This window comes from Sparus aurata, chromosome 8, assembly GCF_900880675.1.
Source record: "Sparus aurata chromosome 8, fSpaAur1.1, whole genome shotgun sequence".
Classification (NCBI taxonomy): Eukaryota; Metazoa; Chordata; class Actinopteri; order Spariformes; family Sparidae; genus Sparus; species Sparus aurata.
In genome coordinates this window covers 21055751-21071559 of record NC_044194.1, presented here as the reverse complement: position 1 = coordinate 21071559, position 15809 = coordinate 21055751, and the positions used below count along the sequence as shown (strand labels likewise).

Here is a 15809-nt window from a genome sequence, read left to right as displayed (position 1 = left end):
ACAGAGGGTGAATATTTCACTGGAAGGGTGAGTCGTGTCCAAGACAGTGAAAGAGATACACAGAGAGGCAGGCTGCATAAAGACAACCATTATCTCACTTCCAGTTCTCTTTTATGGAACAGATGCTTCGTTTTTAAGTCGAGACGAATCACATCTGATTGCCTTCCAATCATTGTCCTTATTTTATGACAAAGAAAGCCATTCCGGCTGAATCTATGTATGCTGGAAATGAGGAAGAATCCATGACTCTGGGGCGCAAAAGTTTGTTGCTCACCATCATCTCCATGCCGCAGACACTGAAACAGAAATAGGCAGAACATGGAGACAGGCAGCGAGAAATGTCTTATGATTTCTACAAGAATTTCTGCTTAGCAACTGTATTTCACTCGCATTAGCCGCAACAAAGGAGGCCTTTCTTCAGCAGGAATCCACTGTTTGTGAAGGGGTCTACTGCGAGGCTCTGGAGACAATTGACCCGATGAAGTTCCCACGCTGATAAAAAACATTTGTGCTATCGAAATTGTGTTGAGTCAGGCACGACATGGCATCTTTTACCAAATATTTCTGTTCTCCTGCCTTTAATCGAATATGTTTCTTCAGTTGATTTAAGCATAAAACAAAGGAGATGAACGATTACTGCTTTGCATTTGCGTTTTGCTTATACTTGTGAATATCTTCTCTGATATTTTGGAGAATCAGCAAACATCTTGTTGCTTGCAGGTTTATTCTAAATGCACTGTTGACTATTTGTGCCAGCCACCTGTCCAAAGGCATGCTAAGGGGCAGTCTATGAAACATCTGGACGAGTCTGGCTAAAACATCTGTCCATCCTGCACTGAGGACAGATCTGGCATTAAACGGGTTCGATGCCAGCTGGTGTGTACTTGACTACATGTAGCAGAGGAGATTGCTAATGCAGAACTAACATGTAACTAACAACGTATTTACAATGCCTTTTTATAGGATAATGCACAGTTTCACACACTGGAGCCGAGGCTATTGTGAAGTGGAGTGTAACTGAGACTAACGAATAAAAAACACTCAAAAACAGACAAAATGTGTGCGCAGGATTGCCATGTCAAGAAATGATCAACGCCTTCACAGCAGTGGCTTATTTACTGACTGACTCACACAAAGGAAAAACATATTCTATTGATCACAAATGATGATTAATGGCTCATTAGTACATGCAACTTCATGAATCAAATCTTATGTTTGCCACAACCCATAATGCATTCCATATTGCATACGCAATTGCCTGTCCGATGCATTTTTATCTTATTTTTAGTGAGTTCAACAGTACATCTGGCCTCACTTCACACAACATGACAAACAACAAACAGCAGAGTCAAAGGGTCAAAGCCAGAGGCAAAGGCCAGAGACAGTTTCATGCGTGGTAAATAAGTGATGAGCCATTCACAAACATCATGAGAAATCAGATTTTCAATGCTGTCATTGTCCCTCACCTCCCAAAGGCAGAGCCCATAAAGAAAGCAGAGCCAGAGCTGAGAAAGAGAGAGAGAGCCACTGTGGCACTACAGCGTAACCGCGATGGCTACATGCAGGCCAAAGGGCTTATAAGATAGTGCAGGATGTAGAGACATCTAATGTCTCTTTTCCACTCGTCAGTTTAGTTGTTAATCTCTGACATCAGAATCACGTTAGTTCAGGGTTTCCTGCAGAAGTGTGTAGCAGAGCAGCCTGACCTTAAATAAAGAACTGCGCTAACATCAGGAGAAGTGATTACATTTAAACATGAAGAAGTGCTACATGACACAGAAAAGGTTGTTTCTGCGATAAGCTGCATTATTTTGCAAGTTACTTTTAACTTATTACACCATTACAAAGTGATAATATTAATTGACACCTTTCTTAGTATCAACAGTAAAAATAAAAGTAGTCGTTATTATACTATATTACTTTGCGAGCTTCTCTAGGTCTTGTTTCACTTAACGTCTCTCCACAACTGTGTCCTGCCCTGAAATCCAGTTCAGTTCATTAGCTGGAGTGCAGAGAGCGGTACTTAGGAGTGCATGCTGCTTCCCTGGCAGTAGACGCCTTGTTGTCAGCAACGGCAGTTTTTTTTTTTTTTTCTCATTCTTTTTCAACAAGTTTTGCTTCGCTGTGCTGCTGTATCAGAAGCCTCAGTAAATTAGATGTTGTATTTTTCACGGTTGAAAGCGTTTCGCTGCTTGCGCAAAGTTTGCTACGGACAATGATGTTCTTTGCATATTTAACTGACTGAGACTCCAATTTCCCACTGTCGAAAGTACACTCTCTGCCTCATCCTATTTTGTTCAGCTTTTTGGCTAGCAGCTGATGTGAAGTATCCTTAACCTGCCCTACGTACCTACAGCAACACAGTACCGCTGCATTACTCAACATAGTAGCTGTATTATAATACTGATTTGGAAATTCTAATAACCTACACTACTCATATAATGCATGATTGCTCAGCACTGGGAAAGAATTAGGCTATCATTTAGACAACAACACAGTAATCACAGTCAAGATATGTCCACGATCTGTCAGACTGACCTAGCTGTGGATCACATGATATGTTGCCTGTGTAGTAATCATTCAAACCAATACTCTGCAATGTTGGAATATAGAAAATGTTGTCAGTCTGAAAAATTAAAGGATCAATTACACATTTTTCTGAGGGAAACCCTGTAGTTGACGAGGCTCATCGCCAGACAAACAAGCAGCTCATGCACAGCAAAGACACTCCAGGATGATGCGACCTACATTATATATGTTACAAGCGGTCCAAGTGAAGGGTTGATTTACTTCAAGAGGCTGAACAATATCAACTTCACAAAGTACAGCATTAACTGCAAGGCCGTTGGACTGGATGGAAGCACACTGTGCAGGTGTTTCATTGTGTCCATCTCATCTAGTTTCTGTATGATTTCTTTTTTGAATCGCTAAAAGTGCTTTGTATCACCGCACAAAGAGCGCTGCTGGCAAATTTTTGAAATCAAGATACATAACCAAACAAGTACAACTCATAAATCTCGTCATGATTGCTTTTGGCGGAGGCATTGTTGTCAAAACAATGTCCAAACATGTGCTGGGAGCCAGCGCCTCCGTCTCACAAAAATTCCTCAGATAATCATCCTTTTTTTCCTCTCATAAACACTTCCCCCACGCTCTCTGTCTTCTGTCTTCAACTCGATTTCAGCCAACGCCGTGATGAGAAGCTTCCTCTCTCATTCAGGTTCCTCTCTGCCTCTCATTCTCCCCGTCTCAGGCAGTGTTTAAATGTGAATGAGTTTGCATCTCCGACATCATTCATCCTCTTACCTCTCACTCTTGTAAGAGGTAAGAGACTCTTTTGATCATTTCAAAGCCAGGAGTGGAGATAGGCTGCGCCGTGGCTCCCATCCCCTCAGCGCAGCAAGGCGCTTTGCAAAGTCAATAGCAGCTAATGAGGGCCTCGATAAGTGAAAAACCACAATACAAATTGAATAAACTGAGATAAGGATTCTTGTAACATCCAAAAGCCATGCTATGGTAATGGCTGACATGATGAAGCAACATTGTTTGCCAGTGAAAAAGCTTTTGAGGGCTTTTGTTCTTTCCTCTGATAGTAGGTACAGCAGGAGGGGCGACGGGGCCGTGTTGAGAAATTCCAAACAGTCTTTAGGGAGTAACGATTCCATTTTTCTTTTCTTTTTTTTTGTTTTTGTTTCACTTTGTTTTTTCTTTGCAAATATGCTCTATGATAACCATTATGGATAAGTGCTATTTTCAAACCACAGGTGTCAAGCGGCAATAAAATATTTGATGAATTGCCGGGGCCAGGTGTTGCGCTGGTGGGGCGGAATTCCTCTGTGATTCATCATAACAGCTTTTGTCTCACACAGCTGACAGGCAGCAGATAAGAGCGCTAGCATGTTAGCGTCAGGCGATAAAGCTTCATCTCTCACCGTAGCGTCATGTTGTTTTATTGAAAAAAGTTAACTTCATTCAAATTCATAAAGAAATGCATGCATCCGTTTGTGTTCCCTAACCATTCAAACATCATCATATTGCTCTTATTGATGTTTTTGGAAGAATGTATACTGTAGCACGGTGCAGCTGTAAGAAAATAGTACTTGTCGCAAGTAGTAGCAACTTTGTTTTTTAATTTAATGGTTATTTTATTGGCCAAGAATCTGCACTTTCCAGGGATCGTCCGTTTTCTGTTGTTGAAGTTAGACCTTCTGTCATGATGATTACCACTTTTCATGCAGCTTCCTTTTTGCAAGTGTTGCCAGTGCGTTTTTTTCGTGAAAGTCTACCAGACACTCAGCAAGTTTTATATTAGCCTTGGCCTCTTGATCTCCTCTGAGAAGTAAAAAAAAAGGTTTCATGCATTTGATTAGAAGCAAGTGTTTTTCTTGTATCTTATGAAAATGTCGCAGGCATTTGATTGGAAGCAAGTGTTTTTCGTCTACCTTATGAAAATGTTACAGGTTTTTATGCCCCTTTGAACTGCGGGCGAGGTTAGAACAAGAAGGAGTTTCATTTAGTTTGCCAAGGCTTCTTATCTTGACTGTCTTTTCTATTTATCAACTCACTTCTACACAATCGTCTTGGGTTCTGGCCTGCTGGTTACACCCTCAGGATTAGATCCATATGTATTTTGTCACTCGACAAACCCTCACCCTCATGGCTCGGTCTGTGAAAAACTCACTCGAGTTATCATTGTAGACATACTGAAGAGGCACTTATTTAGTTTGCTTTGTCGGCCTTTGCCCTGACACGGTTTCCAACTCTGCACCTCTCTTTTACTCCACTTTGAAAGGGGAAGTTGAACACAAGGTTTTCTTTAGTTTAAGTTAAAGTAAGTAAAACATTTTTGGTTAAGGAAGGACTTTGGGGTTTTAGTCATGGCTAAAATTGAAAAGTTCTTGCCAAAGAAATTTATAAAAAATCACATATATCCTGACTGCAACCTTTTTATGAGTTGAGGAATGAATCGAGGTGAAAGTGAAGTGTATATCACACACAAATATACACCCACCAACCTCCACACCCTTACTTTTCCACACTTCACTGTGATCCTTTTGTTGTGAGAGGACATTGCCCATCGTTTTTGTTCACTCTCATTTTAAAGGTTGATTCCCTCCAATGACAAAAATGTGTTTTCTATAAATGCAGATAATCTTGGTCTTGCTTTTGGGTGATTTTGATGAAATTTACAGGTGTTTTCTTCTTACCTGTAGTTGTAATGGGCTGAGTCCAGATGCTGCTGCAGCTGCCATTGTCGATGGAATGAACTGCATGGGGTAGTTCTCACCTGTTGAAACACCAAAACAACACATATTGTATAGGGAGGTGAGGGGAGGTACAAGAACTAACCTGCTCTTTACCTTCAGACAGCCCTCTGTCTGTCTGTCTCTCTCTGTCTCGCCTTTTGTCTACTTTCTTGTTCCTCGCTTGCTCTCATGTTTTTATTCATGGCAAATGAAACATGAAGGGTCACGAGTGTTTTATTCGAAGGTTAATAATAACGCTCATTGTCGGTACACATGGGTGCTTGAGACCAGGGCGAGCAGAGTTCAAGCCCAGCGCTCCCTCATTGGGATGCACTCATAAATTCATATACGAGCACCGTGTATAACCCCCACTGTTTGTTCCTAAAAGGCTTTCCATGTCAGAGCCTTTGTTGAGAACAGACCAAAGTCAAAGGAGAGTGGAGAATAATGGCTTTTTAATCCCTTCCCTCATTTCTGCCTCTCTTTGCAGCCTCGTGGGAGTGTGTGCTCACGCAGTAGGAATAAACATGGATTTTTTTGTATGAAGTATGAAGGGTCAGTGGTGTGTGGCGTCGGGCGAGCACCTGGAGGAATGCATGGAAGAGAGGAATGTGTGAAGGACGAGGAGAGAGCAGGAAAGCAGGTGGTGGCGCAAATCAGACGGTGTACTTGAAATGAGTATTTCTGCTTGTATAGAAAGTGTTTGGTGTGTCTGTTTATGCAAAATCATTGTTGCTTAAATGTGCAACATGCATGCAATTCTTCAAGTGTGTTTTTGGGAATGCATGCGATTCATCTGTCTGCTTTTTCCGTCTGTGTACATTGCTGTGTGTGTGTGTGTGTGTGTGTGTGTGTGTGTGTGTGTGTGTGCATGTGTGTGTGTGTGTGTGTGTGTGTGTGTGTGTGTGAGAAAGTGTGAAATTCCATGTTGCAGATGTGTTGTGCAACTGACATGCTTTCAGCATGCCATAAAAGAGACATTCCAGTCCTTGCTGTGTCCAATGTATTGTTCCTGACGTGAACAAGCAGTGCTTGTAAATCTCTATGCTCATTTCCAGAACATTCCTCACCTGACACACTTCATTAACATAGACTGGGATCCCAGTGTTTGTGTGCATGTGTGGGAGACAGAGAGAGAGAGAGAGAGTTTTTTTTATAGTTAATGAGATCTGTCAGAGTCGTAGCGCTTTTGTTTGAGGGGGGTGAATGTTAATCCAAAAAACCTATATTTCCTTAACACTCGCCAGTGTATTATCTATTGGGCAATGCGTGTGTGTGTGTGTGTGTGTGTGTGTGTGTGTGTGTGTGTGTGTGTGTGTATACCTGGCTTGTAGGACATGCCTGGTGGGAAGAGGAAGCCTTGCTGTGCAGCAGCGGCGGCAGCCAGAGACCGCTGGTCGTGAGGAAACACTGGGATCATCAGAGGAGGCATGTGACCCTGAACCTACGAGAGTGAGAGGAAGAGAGGAAGAAGATGTTTATTAAAGGCCTTACATGAAACATGTCATTAAGTAAAAAAATCGCAGAATGTTTTTAAAAAAAACTACATAACATGATAATATCGAAGTTGTGGAATGCTCCAAAAACACCTGTTTGATTGGTAACAGGTGATGGATTTGTGACTGGGTATGAAACCGGCATCCCTGGAAGGCTCAGTCTTTTACCAGCAAGGATAGAGCGAGGTTCACCACTTTGTGAAACACATTATTGTATAAAGGATATTACTGCATGGGCTCAGGAACACTTTGTAAAACCCTTGTCGGTAAACACAACTTGTTTGCAAAACAATGCAAGTGGGTGTTTTATTTATTTGACATTCCACATTTCACATTTCTGTTCAGAGCGTCCCAACTTTTTGGGAATTGAGGCCATGTACGAATGTTGAATACATATACACACTGAATGCAGAAACACTAGCGACAAAAAGAGACAAAAAGAAATACAAAACAAAAAAAACTGTGGTCGAAATGGAAAAAAGCTACGATAAAAAGCAAGAAAAGAAACAACTGTCATATAAGGAGATGAAAGAAAGAAAGCAAAATTCAACAGTCATGAAGAGAAAAGAAAGAGTGAAGAAAATAAGAAAATGATTACTTAAAAAATTATTGAAATATAATAAAAATTGAAAATAGTTTATTAACATAAAGAGGCAAGAATGAGGTAAAAGAGAACACAGCTCATATACAGTATAAAAAAATATAAGTAGAATTAAAGAACTAAATGATCAGCAGGGTTGAAGAGACAGACGAGAGACAGAGACAAATAAAAATGTACATTCTTGAGAGACAAGTGTAGAAATGTGAAACAAAATGCCTTTAAAACAGCAGAGAGAAGTAAGAGCCGCCTTTCATGTCGGCTTGAAAGACTCTTAAAGACTGAGTTAAGGGACTGAGGGCTCGAACTGACGAGAGCAAATCAAAGATGCGCCTGCAGGAATCTATTAAGGCTGGTTGTACTAAACCACTGGACTGTCTCACTCCCTTCCCTTCCCTTCCATCTCTCCTTTTAATCACAATTTTCTCTCTGTTTTTCATCTTATTCTGACCTGTTTTGTCTCATTACCAACTGTGTCAGCTTTTCTTGTCTTTCTCTGTCCTTGCTTCTTTTTTGTTTCTTCTCACTCCTGTCCGAAAGCATATATCTCACATTTTCTCACACGCTCAAGGCATTTAAGGTGAAGTACCCAACTCCAACACTCTACATTTGGATTGTAGGTCGTCGGGTCAGCAGCCATCCCTAAGCGTCATTTCTTGATGAGATGGGAATTCAACTTTTTAACAAATAGGAATACTTCAAAGGTGAACTTTAGTTATTGCACCTTTAAGCCACTTGTTTTTTAAATTGATATTTTAATGACTTGTTATTAATCTTAGCTTATGTCAGTTACACATATTAAAACTATAAGCAGAAGGAATGACAAGAAATTAACTTCTAAAATTAGTTACACATATGTAATACGTTCTGCCATTTCTATCTACAGTATCAGTATCTATCAGTTTTCCACCTCTTGTCTGTCATTCTGCAGCATATTCTTGTTTTTATTTCCCTCACTCTTCTGTTTCTTAATTTCAAATTATTTTTGTTTCTATCCTTGACAGTCCCCCTTTTTCATCTCTTGCTCTTTTTTCTATGTTCCTTTTTGTCCGTTTGTACTTCCCACATTTCTTTTTAGGGGGGTTAGCTCCATTTACTTGCATCCTCCACTGATCAACTCTCAGTTCATCATCATATTGTCTTTGCCGATCTAAATATTGTTACAGTTACAGTTTTTTTACTGCGTCACTCTCAAAAATAAGCGCTTGTTGACAGCTCTCTTTTCCCTCCATTTCCCCCTTTACCTTCGTTCAGTGCCATCCACTTCCATTCATCTCCTTTACTACCAATTCATTAGCCTCACTGACCCCTCCCACTGTCCTCCTGGGACGTTTCATCATTAGAGCCCAAATTTACACAATCAGCATGTTGTGCGGTTACAGTGTTTTTTGTTTTTTTTTTGCATTTGTGCTGCCGGGTTCACGTTGTTGAATTAGATGACCGTCCTCCTGGGATGTTTGAGTGTGTGGAGGGGGGGTAAAAGGAGTTGCGATAGAGAGGTTCAAAGAGCATGATTAAATAGAGTGAGAGGGATGAACAAGGCCATCCTTGACTTGAGAGCGTTTGCTGAAGAGCTTGAGAGATTAGTTGATCTGTAAGATCTACCGAAAATTAATTGACAACAAATGTGATGATTGATTAACTGCTTAAAGCATTTGGCAAAAAGCATTTGCAGTTCCCGCTTCTCAAACGTGGAGATTTACTGCTTTCCACTGTTTCGAATAATTGAAAATTGGATATCCTTGGGTGAGATATTAATTTGGGCTCTTGTGAATTTTTTCAACCAGTTTTTTTTTTTTACATTTAATTTCATGAAATTAACTGAAAACCTTGTATGCAACCCACTCACAAAACAGAACTTTTATATCAAACAATTTCTATCGATCTAAAAGAAAAGAGGTGTATAAAGTGTAGACCTCGAGAACGGGAAGTTTTCATATGCTTTGGCTGTTTGAGACTTAATGTTGTAGGTCAAGGTAAGAATTAGGTTGTCGTGTGTGTGTGTGTGTGTGTGTGTGTGCGTGTGTGTGTGTGTGTGACAGACAGAGAGAAAGAGAGAGCATGCGTCTCTGCAGCAAATAAGCATCAGACGTCTGTATTACCTACAGTTATCATTGTTCAGTAAGCATGCAGATGCATGTGTCCCTCACCTGACTGATGTTGTTTAGGTCACACTCCAAAAAGAAAGATACCTTGAGAGGCCCTCATCACACACACACACACACACACACACACACACACACACACACACACACACACACACACACACACACAGGCACACGCGTACACGCACACACACATTGGAAATTCAGGGCACATTTGAGGCATTCCCATACACACACACAGACACAAGCCGTCCGACGTCTTGTGACAAGGAGAGAAGGGAATGAAGAGAGAATAAAAACAAGTCTGTCTGTCCGAACGGCAAAGAAAAAAAAAAGAAAAAGAAGAAGAGAGAAGTGGGGGGGGTGGAAGTTATAGAGTGGGACAAAATGCTCCCATTCATTGTATTCCTCTGGGAACACTGGGACTGACTGGGGCTGCTTCACTAGTGCAAACACACAAAGATCTTCTTTTACCGATGGGAGGGGGGGCTGGATGAATGGACTGGGGAAGGTGGTGCTGCGGGGGCCCCGTTCTACTCAGCCCCTAAGAAAACACAAGGCCCCCTTCCTCTAACTGCCCACCAGACACATCGACATACACACCTAGGCACAAGGAACATGTGTACACACGCAGACACACACTCAGAATTAATGGTCCTCTTGTGTACGGGCAGCAGGGTTAGGGGGCAATGAGGACGTATGTGGTGCGTCTGTGTGTTGAAAGAAAGAAATGGAGTCGTCTGGCTGGCAGGTACAGACTGTGCAGTCTCTTAATGTTGTCCATCACTTCACTTGAGGTAACGCAATTTCTTACAGGTAAAAATCTGGCTTTGTCACTTTCTTGATCCAAATGAAAATTACCTACGATGTTTGTTATTTAAGTGATTTGGTATTTGATTTCAGCATGAAATAAAAATGAATTTCTAGGACAAGATGCTGCAATGGAGACACGTCACAGCGCTGAAGATTTGACATCTTGGATGATGACTTTTCTGAGTCTGTCCTCATCAGAAAAACAACCGTAGAAGTCGAAATGAAAGTGGCTTATTACAACTCATATGTACATATATTACTAGGCAGACCTTCTGTATACCTCTAGAGGCTATGTTAATTATTAGAACTGCACAAGGCGGAGTTTGAGTAGTTGTAAAAGAGCAAAAAGTATTTCAGGATGGAGGTCAGGAACAGATGGTCGGGTTGAAAAAGCACAGAACTTTTAATCAGGAGACTGCTCTTGATGTTGTGTTAAAACATTAATTTGGCAAAGTGAAAGTCACCGATACCAAGAAAGACTAAAAGTATCAAAAGTACAAATAAAAGTCAATTGTACATATATTTACATGTATGTTAATATCGTATACTATGGGTTGACTGATCATTAGCCCTGCCAATGATCAGATCCATCCAGTGTTCATTACTTTTCTGATTACCTGAATTAATGTTATCTGATTGTCAATAAAATGCGTTAATATAAAAATGCACTCATTTGGCTCTTATGCAGCATGCAATCAGAATAGTAACTAGCAACTAATGTTATCAAATTATGTAGTGGGCAAAAACTCAAATATTTTTTTTAGTGGAAGTAAAAAGTAGCCGAAAATGGAAATACTGAATTACAAGTACAAGAAAATTGTACAACACTTGAGTAAATGTACTAAGTTACACTGATTCTAAGGTACCCTACGTATTACAAACTAACATCATGATAATTGATATCAGCGTATCTAAGGTATCTATGTAGTGACCGTTTGCTAACATGTTAGCCATAGCCACCTGAGAAGCTAACTTTACACTACCGAGGGACTTTTTTGCCCCCTAGTGGTCAGACTTTGCTTGATGCAGCTTTAAGAACATAGGTGTAACATACTTAGAAATGATGACACCTCTCTGTTCTCTCTAACCATCTTGCTACGCCCATGTGAGCACAATGACACTGGAGGATTTTTAATTGAAGCGCACAGGATTACTGTATGCTTATAGCATTTGTCTATAGACCAACACACAGGTTAATACACTGGAGTGAGGGCCATTGTAGAGTCAAGAGTTAGCCATTCTCCATAGCTGGTGAGTCCAATCGACGTTATGGGCCTTCCATGGCTTTCCGAGTCATTGTGTCTGAAGCTGTATGTGCTGACATAGGAGCTGCCTGTCTGTCTAACAGCCATTTGCCTGCTCCATTAGCTCTTATGCATGTGAGTGTGAGTGTGCGATTATTGTGTTTGTGCCTGTTTGTCTTAACAAAGGTTTAGCCGCCCAGACTTTTTCAGAACCTCACCCAACGTCAGCGCTTTCGTGACAAGAGAAAAGCTTCGATTTGGACTGATGAAGGTGAAAGAGGGGATTTAGAGGAGTGAGGGGAAACTCTGTAAAGAAGCTTATCTGCGAATGTTTCACATATCATGATTCAGAAAAATTGCAGTTTTTGCTGCAAGGAACGACTGCAGTTGAAACTCATTTAGCTGTCACACATGGGCAGTTCTGTGTCAAAAGCTCTTTACTTTAATTAATCACAACATAAACACCAAAAACAGTGGGCTTGTGATGTTTTAACAGTGGGCGGTATACAGTAATTATGGAAGAGATTGCTGTCTACATCATCCACAGAAGAAAATAATACAACGTGATGAAACTGAAAAGTAAAAACAAAAGGAAAACAACACTCTGGGGACAAGAACTCGGAGAGGGAAGAGGAGGCGGGCAGGCGAAGGAGGAGACAGAGGAGTTATAAACGAAGAACAGAAAGGAGGAGGAGGAGGAGGAGTGCGGCTTTGCAGTCATTAATTAGCCTGTTAGCTAGGGCCCGGGCGGTGCGGTTAGGGCCTGTGCCTTTGTGGGCCCGAAGGAAATGGGCCACATATGAGAGCCATTATAGAAACTGACTTAACAAAGACACATGCCTGTCAGCCACCAGGCTGGGCTGGGCCGCTCTGCCTAGGGCACACAAAGGGCCCACCACCACTATGTGTGTAGTATGTGTGTGTGCCTATATGTGTGCTTTTGTGCATGTGTGTGCCAGGAGAATATATATATGAACTGTACACATGTGTGCCTACATGTACCAATATCAGCTTTATCTACTTTAAGCTGCTATCAGATGCCTGTTTATGTGTAAGTACCTATACGTGTGTGAGCTTGCATGCACGTTGTTCATTTTGTGCATCAATATCAGTTGTTCAGTACGTTTCCTCACATGTTTGTGCGTGCATGCGCGCCTGTGTGTAACCATATCTATAAGAATGGGGCCTTCGGAAGCGTTTCTTTAACCCGTGGACATCCCCCGCTGGCTCTCCTCACCATTTAAAACCACATGACAGGAAACCTGGGTCACTTTGAACTGCACCCCTCCTCCTCCCAGAATGCTGCACACTTGCTGACAAACACACTGACACCACCAGACAGGAGAGAAAGACAGAACGATGAGAGGCAGAACTGGAAAAACAGACTGAAAACAGCTCACGCTGAGTTTTTAGCGTCTCTGTTCATGAATTAAAACACAGACAAGACCCAAGTTTTACGCTGATTTATGAAACATACAAAATTTATGATAATAAGCAATAAAATTATTGCAAGTTAATCACTGACGGTTGCTGTGATGATGTAACAGATAGCACGTTTAAGCCCTGCTCACCAGGGAGTTGCAACTATTCCACGTTTCTAGCAAAAATTCTCTTGGTTTCTTGTTTTTTCCATCTGGACAACATTTAGTGCTTCAAATTAAGATATGAACAACAGCAGGCACCTCTAAAAAAGTGGCTTCACCACACTGAGGCCTATTCTTCTCAGCTGAAACAGTAGCATTTGGTCAGCTCCTCAGAGTATTGGCCTGAGAGGAGCTCAGGTCTGGATTTGATAAGTGGAAACAGACCGGTGCAGCGCTGCCTGTGTGTTTAAAGCCAACACACATCCGACACAGCGTAAACAGCCCGTACCCCAGTGACTAAGCCCTGGAGCTTAGCCATAATAATTCTAAACCTCTGTATAGTAGATACACCATATACTCCTTCTGAGTTGGGTTTGTTCAGCAAGAAATGCTATTGTTTTAAAAATAACAAGAAGGTGCCCCTGCTGTGGTGTGTATCATATTCAGCAACTGTTCAATGAAAACAAATGGTTTGTTTTGATTTCTTTTGTGCATTCCGATTAAAGTAATTCAAGCCATTTTAAAATTAAATCAATCGTAGAAAATAAGTGTGAAACAAGAGATACAGTGGAGTATGTTTCACTTGAATTTACAGCAGATACTTGTGAAGCTCTACATGATAACATGCTGCTCTCAAGAGCTATTTTCTGCATATCCCTTCATCCTCAAAACCAAACACGACACAGTATCCATGCTTCACAGCATGCAAGAGGATCCGAATTGGAGCTGGTTTTTATGGTCTCGCTCTCCCCTGGGGCTCCGAGGGCCTAATGAAGTCCAATCTGAGCTTTATTAAGATCCAAGGGTGGGGCCTCGTAATAAAAAATAAAAAAAAGACGAAGAGGGAGAAGAAACAAGCCCTCGTTAACTAGATCTCACCTCCGGAGCACAGGGAGATCCAAAGCTCGGCACCGATGGGGGGTAAACGGGCACGGGATGAGGCTGAACTGGTCAAGTGGACTCAGATCAGTCTCACCAGCAGCAATCCAACCACTTTAAAAAAAGACGATGAAATACAAGCTGGCTAACTTCCCACATGGCTATCGGCCTGGTGTGCAAATTTAACAGCATTTGGTTCCCAGCTGGTGGTAATTCCTCAGTGAGGATGTATGTACATACAGTGCATCAGGTGGCACGACGGAACAGATGCAGGAAGGAGAGGAAGAAAAGTAAATCAAGGGAAACAGAAACAGAATCAGAGCTAAATAAGACGTGTGGACGAAAAAGCAAGTGTTTTTTTTCCTCTGCAGATGTCTCTCTCTGTAATAGATAGATTGTTTACATTTTTCTTTTTCTTGTTATGCTTTTGTTGTTTTCCTCTATTCATTCTTATGGGCTCCATTTATTGTGGCTGTAAAAGGGGTAAACAGGAACAGCAGGTGTAACGTGAGCTGAGAGGAACAAGGAAAGGTAAAATAAAAGGTTTGACTGAAACAGACGGAGAGAGGGGTGCATGATGGGGTTAAGGAGAGGAAACACATGTTGATGAATAGAGAAAGAGAGAGTAGGAAGAGGCCTAGAGGATGCTGGGATATTGATCGCCGAGCGATCAATGCCGCAGTTAATGATCCCGCCATAACCAGGGCAATTACTGGGTCATAGCTGTGCGTGTGTGTGAGTGTATCCGCTACCTCAGTATGCACACAAGACTCTGTTGGTGTAACTGTTGAACCTCTCACATGAAAGAAAAGGTCAGGACCTCTCATGTTATTGTCGTTTTCCAATCAAACAAGACTCAATAATAACAGAACCAGAGGAACAGGAGGAAAACGGACACTTGGATCATCAAGACGGAGGAGAAATGACAGGGAACTTCCTCACAGAGATGAACAATGTCAGCTCAAAAATGTGAGGAATGAATGAAAGATGCGTGTGTGTGAGGAGGGAGGTAGGGAGGTGTGCCTGCCTACTAACCTGGATCTGTTGCTGGAGAATGTTTATCTTGTGCTGCTGCTGGAGGAGCTGCTGCTGCTGTCTGGCGATCTACACACACACACACACACAAAGAGACAAAAAGAAAATGCTATAAAACAATAAAGTGTCTTATTTCTATAATAAGGGTTAGGGTTTTATAAACTGGGCAATCAAAAAGTACAAACACACAAGTGTTTCCAAGTAGTAAAATTGTTGTTGTCACTGTGGAAAATGCAGCCAGGTAGATGGATAGATACATAGATAACTTTATTAATCCTGATGGAACATTCAGTCATTAAAACACAAAAATACAAGACAAAACATCTGTTTCTTAATTCATTTAGTCCCAAATGGAGAAGGGAAAGCAGACAGAAAAGGTGCCAGTCAGACTGTGTCACCAGTCAGTCTTCAGATTTTGTGCCCGGTGGCAAAAGGCGAGATTTGGGAACCAATCTAAACACTGATGGTGTCACTATTTTATGGCCATTTCATTGTGCAATCAACATTAACTTCTTCCAATGAGGTCAAAAAAGTCAGCACAGTAAATCAGAACGCAGGTATAGTGGCAGTAAGTTAGGTGTCTGTTTGACCTCCTGATTATTATCTCAAAGGCTCTCAGCCCAGTTTGATGGATGGCACAACAAATTCACACAGTTAGCAGCGTGGAGAGTTCCTGAACAGATTTCTCAACTGACACTGAGCCTGTGAGATTGACATGTTTACAAGGCCGTCGAACAGCACCCTGCATGCCTCTGAAGCCCCGCAATGCACTCACCCATCAGCACTCATCAACAGGAGGAGCGATCGTCA

At 41.6% G+C, this 15809-nt stretch overlaps 1 protein-coding gene across 3 annotated transcripts in view; it reads right to left on the bottom strand.

The window, feature by feature from the left end:
* LOC115587125 (transcription factor SOX-6-like) overlaps positions 1–15809 on the bottom strand; it is a 111642-nt gene that overhangs the window by 26154 nt on the left and 69679 nt on the right. For all 3 annotated transcript variants that reach the window (XM_030426762.1, XM_030426764.1, XM_030426763.1), the window contains exons 7-9: positions 15000–15068; positions 6570–6690; positions 5208–5287 (exon numbers count right to left, since the gene is read on the bottom strand). In XM_030426762.1, the coding sequence (XP_030282622.1) occupies positions 5208–5287; positions 6570–6690; positions 15000–15068 (270 nt within the window). The remainder of the gene's footprint in view (positions 1–5207; positions 5288–6569; positions 6691–14999; positions 15069–15809) is intronic.